Source organism: Netta rufina (assembly GCF_964035555.1).
Source record: "Netta rufina genome assembly, chromosome: 5".
NCBI classification, from domain to species: Eukaryota; Metazoa; Chordata; class Aves; order Anseriformes; family Anatidae; genus Netta; species Netta rufina.
The window spans coordinates 586,945-601,986 of NC_140128.1; the positions used below are offsets into that span (position 1 = coordinate 586,945).

Sequence of the window (15,042 nt, forward strand, 5' to 3'; positions counted from 1 at the left end):
TGTTTTTTTAAAGAAAAAAAACAAAAAAAAACACAACTTTTCACTTCCTCAAAGAACCTTATGGAAATTCGATAACGATTCAGGATAAAAGTTCATGCTTTAATCTTCCTTGTGTCCATAAAAAAAAGCAATCAATAGGTCCTGCTTCTACACCAGGATATTATTTTTTTTGGAAGTGATTGTAACAACAGAATTACCATCCTGAAAAAAATAAAAATCAATTATAATGAAATTAAAGGCTACTGGTAATGAATCGCTACAGTTGCAGTTAGTGAATATAGCTGAATTAAGATCATACACATACAGAATAAAAGCCATTCAAAGCTGTCATTGTTCAATATTCTAGAAAAGCCAGTTGTATAATTACTATCACCAATTGTATAATTACTACTAGTGAGTCATAGTGGTTGCAAAGCAAAGAAAGCCAAAATATGCATCAACTACGCACTGAAGCTCCAGGATAGCATAAGGGAACACAACAAATATCTAAAAAGCAGCACAGGGTTAAGTTTAGTTCAAGATCACAGAAGTAGCTCAGTTTAAGTCAGTTTGGTTAAGCAGCCTTTAACTTGCAGTCATCTCCAGACAGAAAGGAAGACAAAGGTGTCTGAGGAAGCTCTGAAGAATGCTCTAGAAAAAGAAAGCAAGAAAACCTAGAGTTTAAAGTAAAGAGTGACACCTGCCAACTTTAGCGTTTAAGTTTAGTTACAGTATATATTAAAAATTGGGGTAGACAATAGTAGCTCCTGCGGAGCTGTTTTAAAATTTCTATGGATTTATTCATACATATTCATAAATACACAATGAAAGACTCCAAACAAGTCTCACATATGAGTCTCACGCACAGAGATGGACAAACAGCAAAACACATTTTAATGCAACCCACATTTTTCCTGAGTAGCCCTTCTCCGGTCACTGTTTCACTTCTCTTTTAGTCTGCTCAGCAGATTGTTGAAATATGAAAAAATGGTAATATGAAGAGTTATGCTTCCCAACACTGTACAGAATACTTCTCAGATTCAAGTTACCACTGTCAGCCTGTACATAATTTTTGAAAATACACTATGTAATACTATACTACACAGAAAGGGCAAAATGTTTAAGAGCACAAAACATGAGGGATATCACTATAAGGTTGTTATCCCGTAAGTTTGAGGATTCTGAGAAATTAACATTTTAAACAGAAGCCAAATAGTGTATTACCTAAATGCTGTGGCTTAGTCTAACAATGGTACTTTCCTCTGCCTCACCACAAAATGTAGATGCTACAACAGCTGTGGTTGCTTGCAGTTGTTGAAATGGTAATCCACAAGCTACTGAGTAAAAAAAAAAGTGCTCTTTTAACTTATGTGAAAAAGCACCTACCTATTTAAACAAAACTGAAATTGATATTACAAGTGAGATGACAGTAACAGTAAGAAGAAAACTACCTGAAGTTCAAAAAGTTTCCATGACCACGCACCACATGTTTCATTATCACCTCATGAAGATTTAATTTTTTACCTTTTGATTATTTTTGGGTTGATCTGGGAGGATGCTGGGGGAGAAAGGAGGTGTTGCTTTTTTTTTTTTTTTGATTTTTAAATGCAATTTTAGCCATTAACTTGATTTTCCAAGTCTCTCATAAGGGAAAGAACATGTTCATATATATGTATATTAAGACAGAATTTATACATTAGTTTTCCACTAAAACCAGCAAAAATACAATAAACACTAACAACACTTTTAAGGGATTTGTTTATTTTTGGTTTACAAACAAAAGGCACCCAATATTTCTGTTTGTCTTATAAAAGCTCACAGATTTAGCATTTGTTTCCAAACATGTGTTCCTATAGCAGAAAAACATTACAGGAAAAAGCAGTTTTTCCCTGGTCCCAAATTTAAATACCAGTAACTGTTAAGTGACCATGTTGTTTCTTGTTTCAACTGCTTCTCCTATTTAACCAATTAAAATACTTTCTGTAACTTGCTAGTCAGTACAGAGAATCAAACTTTCTCTATCAAAAATAAAGTTCAAGTCTGTTTCTGACCAACATCCATTACATGCAAACACTTATGAAGAAATGCAATAAAACAGTTCTGATATGGAAATAAAATATTATCTTCAGATAGAAATTTCACAGACTGACCACAAAAAACAGATGTAATAAGTGTGACACTGAATCTGCTGTCAATTAAATAGAATGACTGATGGGTTTAAGATACCAACAGTCAACAGATAACCACAGCCCCCAAAGATAAAGGTGGTTTTCTAAACTGCCAAGTGTTTAAAGAGGAGAGGTTAAGTGTCCTTACATTTGAAGCAATCCTTTTCTTCAGTTATGTATTCAACAGAATAGATTCCTAAGTAGCATGGATCAGAAGTAATCAATTAATTGGCTTCATAGTTCCCAGTATAAACAAATCAACAATAAAAGTATTATGTGTAATGGTGATAAAGAACAAAAAGTCTAAAGTCAACTGCTTCACAGAAATAATTTTCAGAATATGATGTATGTGTCTTTTTGCAAACTTCAGTCACATGCCAACACGGGAAGAGGGACATCACTGGATTGTAGGCACCTCTGAAAAAAAGTCTGCAGTGCAGGAATGCTTAAGCATACTTTCAGATCTAGTAAGATGCTTCTGGAGGTAACTAAAAATGTAACATACCTAATGTATCTGTTAAAGTATAACATCTTCAGTCACAGAAGCCATAATTTATTTTCAGCCACAGTAAGGTCTCTCACACAAGGTGTGGTCCTAGACCTTTTAGGCTTTCCATCGCTAGCTTTATATATATATATATATATATATATATACACACACATACACACACACACACAGGTCATTTTAAAAAGGAATTACAGCTTAACTACTACTTACTACAGAATACTTAGCTTCAACAAGGAAGCCATTATCTTTTCAAAATGGCATACACCTGCATGAAAGGTGTTCTCTTTAAAGTAAGTTTCCACAAGAATAGCAAAGTAAGTTCTTTACATACTTAATTCAAATAGGACAAAAAACTACCAAGGGCAAGTATAATGTAGCTCTTGTGTAATTAAGTCATTATTTGCCTTTCCAAGCAGATTCAAGAACATTCACATACAGTATAAATTGATCTTAATGAACAAACACTGGGCAAGGGTGCTGGTCAGTGCATCAGTAAGAGGAACAGTGTTCTCAAATAGAATTCTGTGCAACCAGAGTTTCAAGGAATCTTTTTGTATTGCCTTAAAAAGGGACTCAGGCTTTTCTTACAACTTGTTATTTGTCTGAGTTTTACCTACCAAAACAAATTACACAGAAAAAGTTTAAATTGTTAGGTTTAAATCTGAAGAAATCCAAGAAATAGATTAAAATCTGTTAATATATTTCAAATTTTGAAGCAAGATGCCCCTTGCTCTGCTTGCCCAGTGAAACAAAAGGGTTTTATTGGGACAGAGGTGAGTGTGCTTATGCATTGGTCTATCCATGCATCAAATTTCATAGCTCAGAGTTTTTGAAAAGCATTAAGTTCATGAAGTATTTGCTAACATTACTTAGAATTTAAGAACAGGTATCTCTCAATGAAAGCCTACAGTTTGTCCAACTACAGTTACCAATAATGTAAGTATCAACTAGGCATAATAAATTCTTCTTAAATACATTTACTTTTTGAAGTCAGAAATGTAACAATCAAGTGCTGGCTCTGTATTCCCAACAAAAATCATAAAAAAAAAAAGAGGATGGTCAACAAATATTTCCCCCCCCATGGTAATGTTCCGTTTCATCTTTTTCAGATAGGATCACTTCTGCTTTTGGAAAAGCAAATTGCTCATGCTGATAAACACAAATAGAATGGGGCTGATTTTGAGCACAGAACTGAATTACTGAGTGCATTCTGAAAACCAGATAGGACAAAAGGCTTTTCCATAATGAAGGGAGATTTATTTTCCTTTTAAAAGCAAAGTAGTCACCATTATGACCATACTTTGAGAAGGGAAGAAGCGGCAGAAGTAAAGAAATTATAGAAGTACTCCACTAGTTTTTCTAGGAGATCCACCAACATTTATACACTTCTGAAATTCAAAATCCTTTGCAGTTTTAGGATTTCAAAAAGAATAGTTAATAAACTAGCAATTACTATGACAATTTACCTTCCTTAACGTGGTGTAAAAATTAACAGAATAGAATAAGTATGTTAAGGCAGATTTCAATTAAAATGTTCCAAATTGCACAGTTATGTTGGTCAGTGGTCTAAAACATTCTCTCCCTAGGTCAATGATTTAAAGTTATTTAAATGCTTGTCTAACGCCAATTCAGACCGGCACTTGACCATTTTATTTTCTATGTCTTCTGGAAGATATACAATTAACAGTACATATACCATACCATATTTTGCACTCCAATTTAAGATGAAATAATGCTTCTACAAGATGTGAGATGACTACGTTACAGGCTTTGTGTAGTTAGACCACCATATGCATAGATGCCCTAATGCTCAGTTCTCTTCTTCAGTATCTCATAGTACTGGAGGCTCTGAAGTATGAGAGGAACTTGTAACACAGACTAACCACAAAGTACCAGATATTTCTTGCCATTTGTGATCTTGCAATAAAGATACGCCAGATCAGGATCACAAGAATTGTATTGAATCCATAGCGTATATTCCTTAACCTAAGGGGGAAGAAAAAAAAACATGTAAAAGCCAAGGTACCAAGAACTACAGGGAAAAGAACATTAAAATAACTTATAATGTAGAATTTAACTTGTTCATCTATTCATCTCAACACCACTTTAATAAAGTATCTTAAGTTAGCGTATTAAGCAAGCTAGTAAGTTGAAGAACAAGCAGAGAAGGCCTTTCTGATTGTTCACTGCTCAAAGAGAAATGTGAAAATTCAGGAATAGAACCAGCCTTGTAGCTAACTACATGTATTACTGCTTCAGAGTTGCTTGGTAAAACCTTTGAATGCCAAGGTCACACACATTGACTCACCTCAAGACAGCCACTCACCCAAAACCAGGCTAATTTCACCCTAGCTCCCTTCCAAGCATTTAAAATAATGTATTTAAAAAAATGTATTTGTAGAAACACCTATTACTGCTGACAAAAAAGTTCAAGATTTTTCCAGCTACAAAGTTCATAGTCTCCATGGCAATTTTAAACTTGTTCCTTCTCAGAGAACTTCCTCTTTAATCCTTTAAGGATTAGGAAAAAAGGAAGTACTGTTTTAAGGTATCTGTGATTTTTAGCAAATTTCTCACGTAAAAACAGAAGCTCCAAGATGACTTGAAACCAGAATTTGCTCAGATTTCTTAAAAAGAACGTGACATCTTTGGTTCAGTAGACCATAAAAATTTGTATTTGAAAGGCAGCTCTTTTTAAGAAAATACTCACTGGTCTTATGTTGCTGCATAGGTATACTGGATGTTATTACCACCAGGCCTTCTTTTACATAGGATGACCAGATGCCATTCCAATATAGGACTATTTCTCACATTATTTTGGCATGATCCTTTGTACAAAGAATGTCACTTGTGTTCAGTGCATTTCTGAACTGCATCCAAATCCAAAACTAGAAGGGGACATCTCTTCAGCTATGCCCACCATTATCAAAGATGAAATTTAAAATCTCAAATATACTTTTAAGAGATATTAATCATCTATTTTTCTTCTTTGAAAAGAGCCTCATCATAAGAGGATTCAGGAAAAATGTAGTCAAACTAAACATACAAGGATATTTACTTGGTCCTCTAGATCCCTCACTTTTCAGTCTTTTTCTATCAGCGTTAATTCTGTCAGTCAAGTCCTAGTCAAGATTCAGAATTAATCTCTGGAAATCCAGAAAACCTTCATTCCCATTAAAAACTGCCTGCAAATGTAATTCAGGCTTACAACACATCTAGCTGAAACCCAGAATTTCTCACAAATTCAGATTACTTTGTTGCTATACCATGTGTATATTACAAGCATGTATTACCACTGTGTCTCTGAATATGTTATTGTAAGGTTAACACTGGCAAGTTTAGCCAAGATTCTCACTGAGATTGTGCCATGCCAATCTCTTTTGAAGATGACCTAAACCACTTTCCCTCAGGTTGTCAGCATAACAGATAAGCAATATTGCAGAACAAGATAAATTGTTCTTTTTTCAATCTTTGATTTTTCTCTTTAAAGAATATCAACTGTCTTTATGAATCACCCAAAAATAAAACAAGTGACACTATACCAGTAACATTCTGAATAATTACAATGCATTTAAATTGGAGGAGTTAAGCCACAGATAAGAGGCTAAGAGACTTCATCTTACAGCATCAACATCAAAGTTTCCTGCGCTGCAGTGGAATGTCCATGCCTGTTTACTTGCCTGCTTCCAGCAGTCATGTTCCCAAAAGAAACAATTATTGTTGTATTAAACCACCATAGTTGAACAAACCATTCTGACCCTGTACTACTGTGTACCTTTTTGATGTTCCAGAAAGGATACACAAGTAACATCAGAAACCTGGATCCCAGTATACACTAGCAATCAGAGCTATGGCCATAAACCAAGACATACTAGGATTACTAATATAGAGAACAAAGCAAGATCTACAAATGAAGAAAGAAAGATGGCATCTGACTAAAGCATTAGAAAATGCTTTAGACAACATGCCTGGAATAGAAGAACTCTGGTGGAACTAAACAAATGCTATAAAGAACAGTAAATTATAAAATGGGAAAGCAAAATTTGACAAGGACAGAGAAACAAAAATAAGATGTACACTTACTTATTCAAGTGTTTCCGAGCTGCAGGGAGGCCAGACATTTCTTCATTCAACACATATTTCTTTGTTCCCATGCAGTAATTTTCCATGTATTCTGCCCAATGTAGTTGTCGAACATCAAAATTAAAAGTCTGCATAAAAATAAAAGCTTTCACTATTAACTGCCATAAAGTCAATCATTTCTGATAAAGATAGAAAGGTAGTTATTTTATTTACATCAGATTGATTTCATTGCAATGACAAATATTTTGTCTTTAATCATAAGAATAATTCACATTAAGATCTGTGACCCAACCACCAGCTTCTCATACAATCTATCTCCTGCAAATTTAAACTATTCCATGCCTTGTTTTTCCCTCTTCAGTAACATTCTTCTCTCAGCTTCCAAGCGCACTAGTTTCACATTTAATCTGTCCATAAAGAACTCTATTTGTTTCCTTTCCAGACAGGAAATAATTCTCACATACTATAGAATAAGCACACTGCTCTGTACTAAGTTCACTGATAGAGATGCAGTTCTTTTAACTGTACTTGTAGTTGTACCACTATGTTTTAAAGAGTCATAAGAATATCTACTGCAGAAGTTACTACGGTAACTTCACAACTTCAGTTTCTCACTGATGTCCAGTACCTCCATCTCAAACAATACTACAGTACAGCAGCCAGTTAAGTCCCAATAAAGACAATAAAACCTCTAGCTCAGTTTCTGAACAAAATACTTAAATGTTGCTCTGTAAGAACTTGCCTAGTAGGACTGTTCTATGAAACCGCAAGCTAATACAACAGCTTGTTTACTGTTTCTGCAAGTTTCACTCCTCTGCTGTTCACAATTCCTCCTTGGTTACATGATCACACTAAAAGTCTTGCAGTGCTCAGTGATCAGCTTTGACACGTTAAAAGAGCAGAAAAAATAATCTGCTGAGCAGAGATGGGAAATCTGATGCTTAACTACTAAAAATACTGTATTTAATGACATTTGAACAAGCTGATAGTGAAATGTCACCAAACAGGGCAAGTCTGAAATTGACTACAGCTTATGCTATAAAATGTAGTTAGCAACAATAAATATACAATTCCACTGTGTTTCAGAAAATAACATACCTAATCCTAGAAAAGCTATCAAAATCTGGAAGGGGAAGGGATGGAACAACAGGAAGAATAAGGTATTTCTTATGAGAATTCTTATGAGAAGTTTCATTCACTCAACTCAGGTCCTCTGTTCAACAACAGTTTTTGTTCCTCCTCAACCACCTTCAGGACTTTTGTCATCCTGCTTCTAGGTACACTTCCCCATTGCACAGGGCAGTTTTAGTTCACAATGAGTGAGAGAATTTGAGGACATGTAGCTGTATTGCCAAAGCACAAGAAGTGTACCCAGAGGCTGTCACTAGTTTGAAACACAAAAGGAAACAAAAAAAAAAACTCAAAAACTACCTCTTGTTCCTCAGAAAAATGAGATAGTGGTCAAGAAATAAAGCTTTGTTTTACTCACGATGCAAGTTAAACCAGTAACACAGCTTGGCTACTTGACTGACATATAGGGCAACACCTGATCATGTATGATCAAGCCACCCTAACAACTGCCTTTTGTACACAGCTTCCTTCAAGGAGTCCTGTCCTTATCTCTGATCAGACCACTGATCCCGCTTACAACGCAGCCCTGTACAAACACCTTGGTACATTCAAATGGCTGTGGCAGGACTATCCAGAACTGAGTTCCTACCACGCTTCGTTCCACATTGCAGTAAGCAGCATTACTGATTCATGTCATATTAGAACAATAAGTTTGTACTTCACTTTCAGTCTCCATATCATGTAGCTACTTACCTTTTTGTCTTCAGGGGTTAGCTGATTCATTAGCATAGTCATGTTTTCAGTATTCCAGATCCAAGAATTGCTCGTAAAATATTCTAGTAACATCATTGCCTTATGAAGACGTGATATTGTTTTCATCATCCTACAGTCCAAGGAACAGTGGTCAAAAAAAAGTTTTATAACCCCGCACCTCTCTTTCAACATAACCCATCCTACTCTGTATCCAAATCATGAAAAAAGTTAATACACAGAAGTATCCTATCAGTCTAAAGCAAGATGTTACTGGAGTTTAGCTGTCCAATCTTGATATGAAAGCAGAACTTGCTGGACAGCTTTTTTTTTTTTTTTTTTTTAATTCTACTTCCCCATGGAACAGTAAGTTTCCTCTCTAAAACGAATGGCCAACAGAAGACAGAATTTTACCATCCTTTCTTTGTAATTTAGGACAGTGATACTTAACACTTCTCATTTCAGCATAACAAAAATCTAGCTGTACTGAACAATTTAACTTGATGAACATGTTTAAAATAGTTACACAGTGCAGAACACAGCAAGGGAGTAAATTTCCCTAACCTTCTGGCACACTGTGCAATGCCACATCTCTAAGAAGAAACTCATTTATTATGGTCAGTAAGAGACCAAGGCTTAGAACCACCAGAAATAGAGCTTTGCCCCCTACTGTTACTGCAGCAAAGAGCAGGATCTATTCAATGGGCAGATAAACCATAGCAGATCCCGCTAATTGGGTGATCAGTTCCAGGCTACTTCAAAATATGCAGAAATACCTTCCATTATCCTTTATTACACATTTTTATAGAGTTGTCACCCATATCACTTGGAATGCAGAGAAATTATGTTATAAGGATCAATTTGGGCAAATTTCCCTTTGATCAGAATACCTGAAGTAGACCCAAAAAACATGAGTTATCCACTCTTAGAAAGAGTTTTCTTGTTGTAAAGGTAGGAACTTTGCAAGTGTTACAGAGCTACAGATGATCACTTAGCTTTAGTAAGTACTAGGTTGTATTTACATGAAATGCTATTACATTTCTGCTTATGGAGCTTGAGCTATTTCCATCTCAAAGAATTGCTTCCAATTTGATCCTTACAGGAGGGCACAATGGTCATTTTAAGCAGAGCAGAGGGGCACATAGGAAAAGCAAAGAAAGCAGAACAACCCAGCAGTAATAGGAAATGGCTTTCTGAAGCTAAGTTTTGTTCAATAAAATACATAGCAGCAATATAATTCCCTGATTTTTCTCAGAAAGTTGCCTTGGTACATTCATACTTGTAGAGGAGACAGCACAGTCCCAGAAACTCTTCCAAACATTTACATTGACTAACATTAATGACTGGTATCTCACTATGTAAAGGAATAGTGAAATTGCCTCTAAGTCTCATGAAACAGAGTATTATGAATGGCTGAGACCACTGAAAAAGCAAAATGTATTTGAAGTACAAAAGTATTAACACTTTCTTAAAACCTTCCACAGGAGCATATTAAAAGTCTAAAACTGGAATACAGTTCTAACAGTTAATTTCATTTGAAAGCATCTAGGAATGTCTACTAACACCCATTTATAGTTTCCCCAGCTGGGCAAGTTGGCTGTATGGGAGCTGAGTTGGAGTTCCTCTGATTCAAAAAATAATTAATAATATAGACCGTGTCCAATATATATCCTGTGCTAACAAGTTTGAACTAAACACCCCCCCCAAAAAAAAAGGAATGATCCTCCAGCAGCTGTCTTAACAGATAAGTCTGAAAAAGTCAGAAAAATATAGACTCAGAAAGCAAAGAGCTCACTGGTCAGAATAGCCAGAAAGAGCACTTTGCAAAATGCCCTGGATAACAATAATGCAAAACAGGACAAGGCAGCTACATGTGGCAGACTCTTTTGTGGATGCCTGCCCACTGACAGTCTTAAGTTTATTTAATGTTGTTGAATTTATTGTGCCTCTCCAGTTTGTTATGTTAAACCGGAAGAATAGCTGGATTCTACTCAGAGTGCCTAGACTGCTTTAGTACAAGAAAACTTGGGTCCCTGCAAAAAACTAAATGGTATAAACGAAAATCTGAGTAAGTGTAAATTTGGAGCTTGCTACCAGCCCCTGACATTATTTTTAGCTCTTTTTCTAAGAAGAGTCTCTAACCTTCACAGGGAATCCTGCTGACTCTACTTATGGATATGGTTTTAGAACACAGACAAGCTAATTTAAAAAAAACAACCCAAGCAGCTAAAGACAATTCTTTTACCTCAGCTGCAGATTCTGTCTCACATTGGATTTAGTGACTGGCAACAGAACCAGCTAATTAAGTTCGTCATCAGAAAATGGTATGTTTTTTTTTTTTGTTTTGTTTTGTTTTGTTTGTTTGTTTTAGGATTAGCTTCTCATTATATCAGCCAAAATAATGAAATGTCTCCACATACTCTTAACTGCTAGATCTGACACAAAAGAAGTGACAGAAACATGTGGCTAAGGGAGGGCAGCTTCCTCAGTGACAAGTTGGTAGCCTGCAATAAATCGGCATGAAACTGTTCCCCTCTCTCACCCACTTTGCAAAAGAAAAGGAATTATAGTGACAACCTCTTATATTCAGAGATATCAGCAATAAGTGTCATTTACTGTACACTTATTCTGGCAGACTAAGTTTTGTTAGAGAGATTTTCAAACTTCAATAGCACCACATTCCTCCTGCAAATAGCAATACAGGTGACAAAGAAGAATGTGAGAAGTATGTAATGAGCCTTTCTCTCTCAGCCTGAAATTGATACATACACTTGATAACAGTTAGCTACAATTCTTCAATATCAAAACTATATATAAAAAGTCAGTGTAATATCAAATACTGTATTACACCTTCATAAGCTTAGGACAGAAAAATCAGACCTGCTGATCATAAGGAGCTAAACACTTGCTGCAGTCAGCCAGTGTGACAATATGCAAGGCTTTCACCTCCGCTAGGTATAATTTTGCCTCTACTAGCTAGCCCTTATTGCCATTAGCACAAAATACAATCAAAACACAACCAATCAAGAAGCACATCACAGAAATTGAATTTTAAGCAACAGTTATACAAATCAAGTATCCATAAATTAGGTGGGCATGTTTCTGTAGCAGACAAAAAGTAACTTGGCTTAAGGTTATCACCACATTTTCAAGTCTTACACCATCTATTTTCTCTAGGCTAAAAGGTTCTTGAAGCCAATACAAGATATCCTTCAGAAGATCTGCATTGTTAATACGCAAGTCTCTGCATAAGCATTAGAGACAGTTGGAAAAAAAATTTAAAGATTCCTCCTAAGGTATATGATACAAGTATTCATATTTGTAAAATGGTAAGTTTTTATTTAGCTGTAAGTTTTGAAGTATAAGAGAAAGAGGAATTCTTTGTTTCTAGCAGTTCTGTTGTTCTTGTAAGTGCAGAACTTTTTTTCAAAGTATTTGCAAGGGGAAAAAACAGTCATCTATTCAATGAAAATATACTGTTCACTCATTTCTGGTTTGTAAGACAGAGACTATGTCAAAGGTGCTTCATGTTAAGTTTTAAGAAGCTTTAACTGAAGTGATCTCTTTAAACCTCTCTGCACCCACCAGCTCTACCTCCTCTGTAGCTTTCTAAGAAGCAGTAGCAGAAAATGAATTGCTGGAGAAACACATAAATTACAGCTTCAATGTTTCGTGCTACTTTCTGCTACAGAATCACAGAATGGTTGAGGTTGGAAGGGACTTCCGAAGATCATCTAGTCCAACCCCCCTGCCAAGCAGGATCACCTAAAGCACACTGTGCCGGATGGCATCCAGGTGAGTTTGAGTATCTCCAGAGAAGGAGACTCTACAACATCTCTGGGCAACCTGCTCCAGTGCTGTCACCCTCACAGTAAAGAAGCGCCCTGTCATATTCAGGTATATTCCCTGTGCTTGTTCTTCCAGAGTAATTGGAAAGATCTGCTGGGTGCATATTTTCAAATGGCTTTAAGATATCAAATATACTGAGCTGCTTTTGAGAAGAGATGGTTCTGCTGTGGTAAATCCTGTGCAAAGTTACAGGCAAGAACTATGCCTTATATTAGGCAATTAATAAGCTTTGCTATACAAGTACATATAGCAAGCTACTGACAACACTGCCAAACTTGTACAGTGAGAATTATTACCACTATTTTTATAAAAGCACAATACTACAGAAGTCTACTTAAGTAGTTTGAAATATTAAATCCTCATTATGTCATTTGATCCTTATTGTACTTATTCCATCTACAAAGTTCAGAAGAATTACATGCATTATTTCCTCCTTCATTTTCCTTAACTCTTACTCAGAGAATTGTTAATTTCAATAATGTTTCACTAGATGCAAAAGCAATGAAAAATAAGTTTTGTCTCACTAAAAGCTTTATCTACTTCCACAAGTACAGTGTACCAGAACAATTTCATATTGCATAAAGATTTCATAGGTTACATTTCCAAAAAAATCCAAACCCTTCAATAGAAAGGACTTAGTTTTTGTGGGTGATTTTTTTATATAGTTATGAACATATTCCTTTAATTCTAAAGGGCTATAAAACCCAATTAGTTCTATTTGCTAAGAATTTCTCATATGGTGATGGTATATATCCTGACAGTATGACAATAGTGCAGTTCAACCTATGCAGCAATTTCACTGATTAGTTTTTCCTATATTATATGCAATAAAGAGCCTAGAAATATATTCATATTCAACACAAAGGGCAGATCGTAGACCATGTGAAGTCAAGTTAACACAACATTCGCATTTGCTTGTGCTGATTTCATTATTTATTTATTTTTACTACACCAGTCAAGTTGTTCTTGCTAAGTTGTGGTGCAGAGAGGTCACATTTTAGATTAAGCTAGCCCTTCACTCAGAAAAGCATTGTAACAAGCTTTAAAATCTGTAATTATGCTTCCAAGGCTTTAGAAGTTTCCTAGTGCATGCTACTTGGTAATTAAAACCAGAGGTCAACCAGACAGAATGATAACAGCAACAGTAGTACACCCCTATACTAGTACCATCTCCAGCCTGTCAGTTAAAGTAGGTTTCAAAGTACTTTGAACCAGACAATTAGGAAAAAAAAAAAAAGCAGAAGAATAAAGATCTGGCTCAATTTTCTGCTATTATTAAATAATGCATGAAACCCATTAGGATTTAAAATTGCACCTCTATCAGAGTTCCCCTCTATTACTCTTAAAAAAAAAAAAAAAAAAGCTTTTTAAAAAGGCTTAAAATTAAAGAAAAGAATCCCTATATAACGAAAGCTATATAGCATGCTTACATGCTGGGCATCAAACTTCAAGTTTCAATTCCAAGCAACTGAATAAAGTGTGCTACAGTTTGCTACCTTAGCAACTGAATAATCAGTTTTTGATTTAGTTGAACCTCCCATCTTTCCTCCAAACTTGAAATTTTCTGCATGATAGGAAACCTATCCAGCCACTACTACATAAAACTAAAATTAGGAATACTCATATAATTTATACTTCACAGGCCAGAAGATACATCTTTAATGTCACCTCTTGTACTAGTACTGATTAATATTTAAATTCTGTGTTTGAACACTAAATAGGAACTCCAGAAAAAGCCAAAAACAAGATTCAATGTTTCATGCCTGTTGAGTGTTCTAAACAATGTGTTTATTTATAGCCTTGTTTTACTCCCATTAGGTTAAATACTTAAAAGACTGGACTTCCAAAGACTGACGTGACTCTGGCAGCATTATTTCCCATTTGGAAGACAGCAGGTTGATATCTGTAGTATAATTATTTTTTAGCAAGTGATGGAATCTTGACATGTATCAGGGAATTTCTATCAGTTTTTATGAAGAACATTTTATATTGCAAAAGAACCTAAAAAGCTAGGAATTCATGCTTAATACCTTCCTTTGATACACAGAGCTTAAAATCTTTTCAATGCAGAGATAACTGCACAGGCACAGCTGCCTGTCCCTACTGTTGCTGTGAGTGCTATGCTATTGATTAGGCTTGGAACAATGGAACCCAAGGCAGTTTACAAGTGTTTGCCTACAAATGAAATACAAGGAGGGGAAAATTTATTTAATACTTAGCACTGGATCAATAAAAGGTAGCAATGTAAGATAGACCTAGACTACAGGACAATGAATGAATACTCACTTGTATTAATACACTGTCACCAAAGTGAAGATTTTAGAGTCTGATGACAAATACTTTTGAAAACATAATATATGCAATGAGTTAAGATCATATGGCTTGGCAAATCTGAAACGAATTGCTGTGACATTTTATATTTTTTTCTATGTAATCTAGTTTGGCCTATTTAGGCAGAATTATGCAATTTTTACCACTTCAGAAGTTAGCCAGCTAGTAGTGTAATTATTATAAACTGAATGGAATGTTGAGATGATACAAAGTATGCCAGATCAAGCTGTATCATCTACAGGAATAACCCACAGTTACTTACTCTTCCTCCCTTCCATTTTCAGTTTATAATAGCAACAACAA

At 35.3% G+C, this 15,042-nt stretch overlaps 1 protein-coding gene across 2 annotated transcripts in view; it reads right to left on the minus strand.

Moving 5' to 3' along the window:
* Positions 1–1,718: 1,718 nt before the first annotated feature.
* Positions 1,719–15,042, minus strand: part of FAR1 (fatty acyl-CoA reductase 1) — a 36,606-nt gene continuing 23,282 nt past the window's right edge. For both annotated transcript variants that reach the window (XM_084287537.1, XM_084287538.1), the window contains exons 10-12: positions 8,563–8,692; positions 6,739–6,866; positions 1,719–4,641 (exon numbers count right to left, since the gene is read on the minus strand). In XM_084287537.1, the coding sequence (XP_084143663.1) occupies positions 4,479–4,641; positions 6,739–6,866; positions 8,563–8,692 (421 nt within the window). In that variant the 3' untranslated portion in view covers positions 1,719–4,478. The remainder of the gene's footprint in view (positions 4,642–6,738; positions 6,867–8,562; positions 8,693–15,042) is intronic.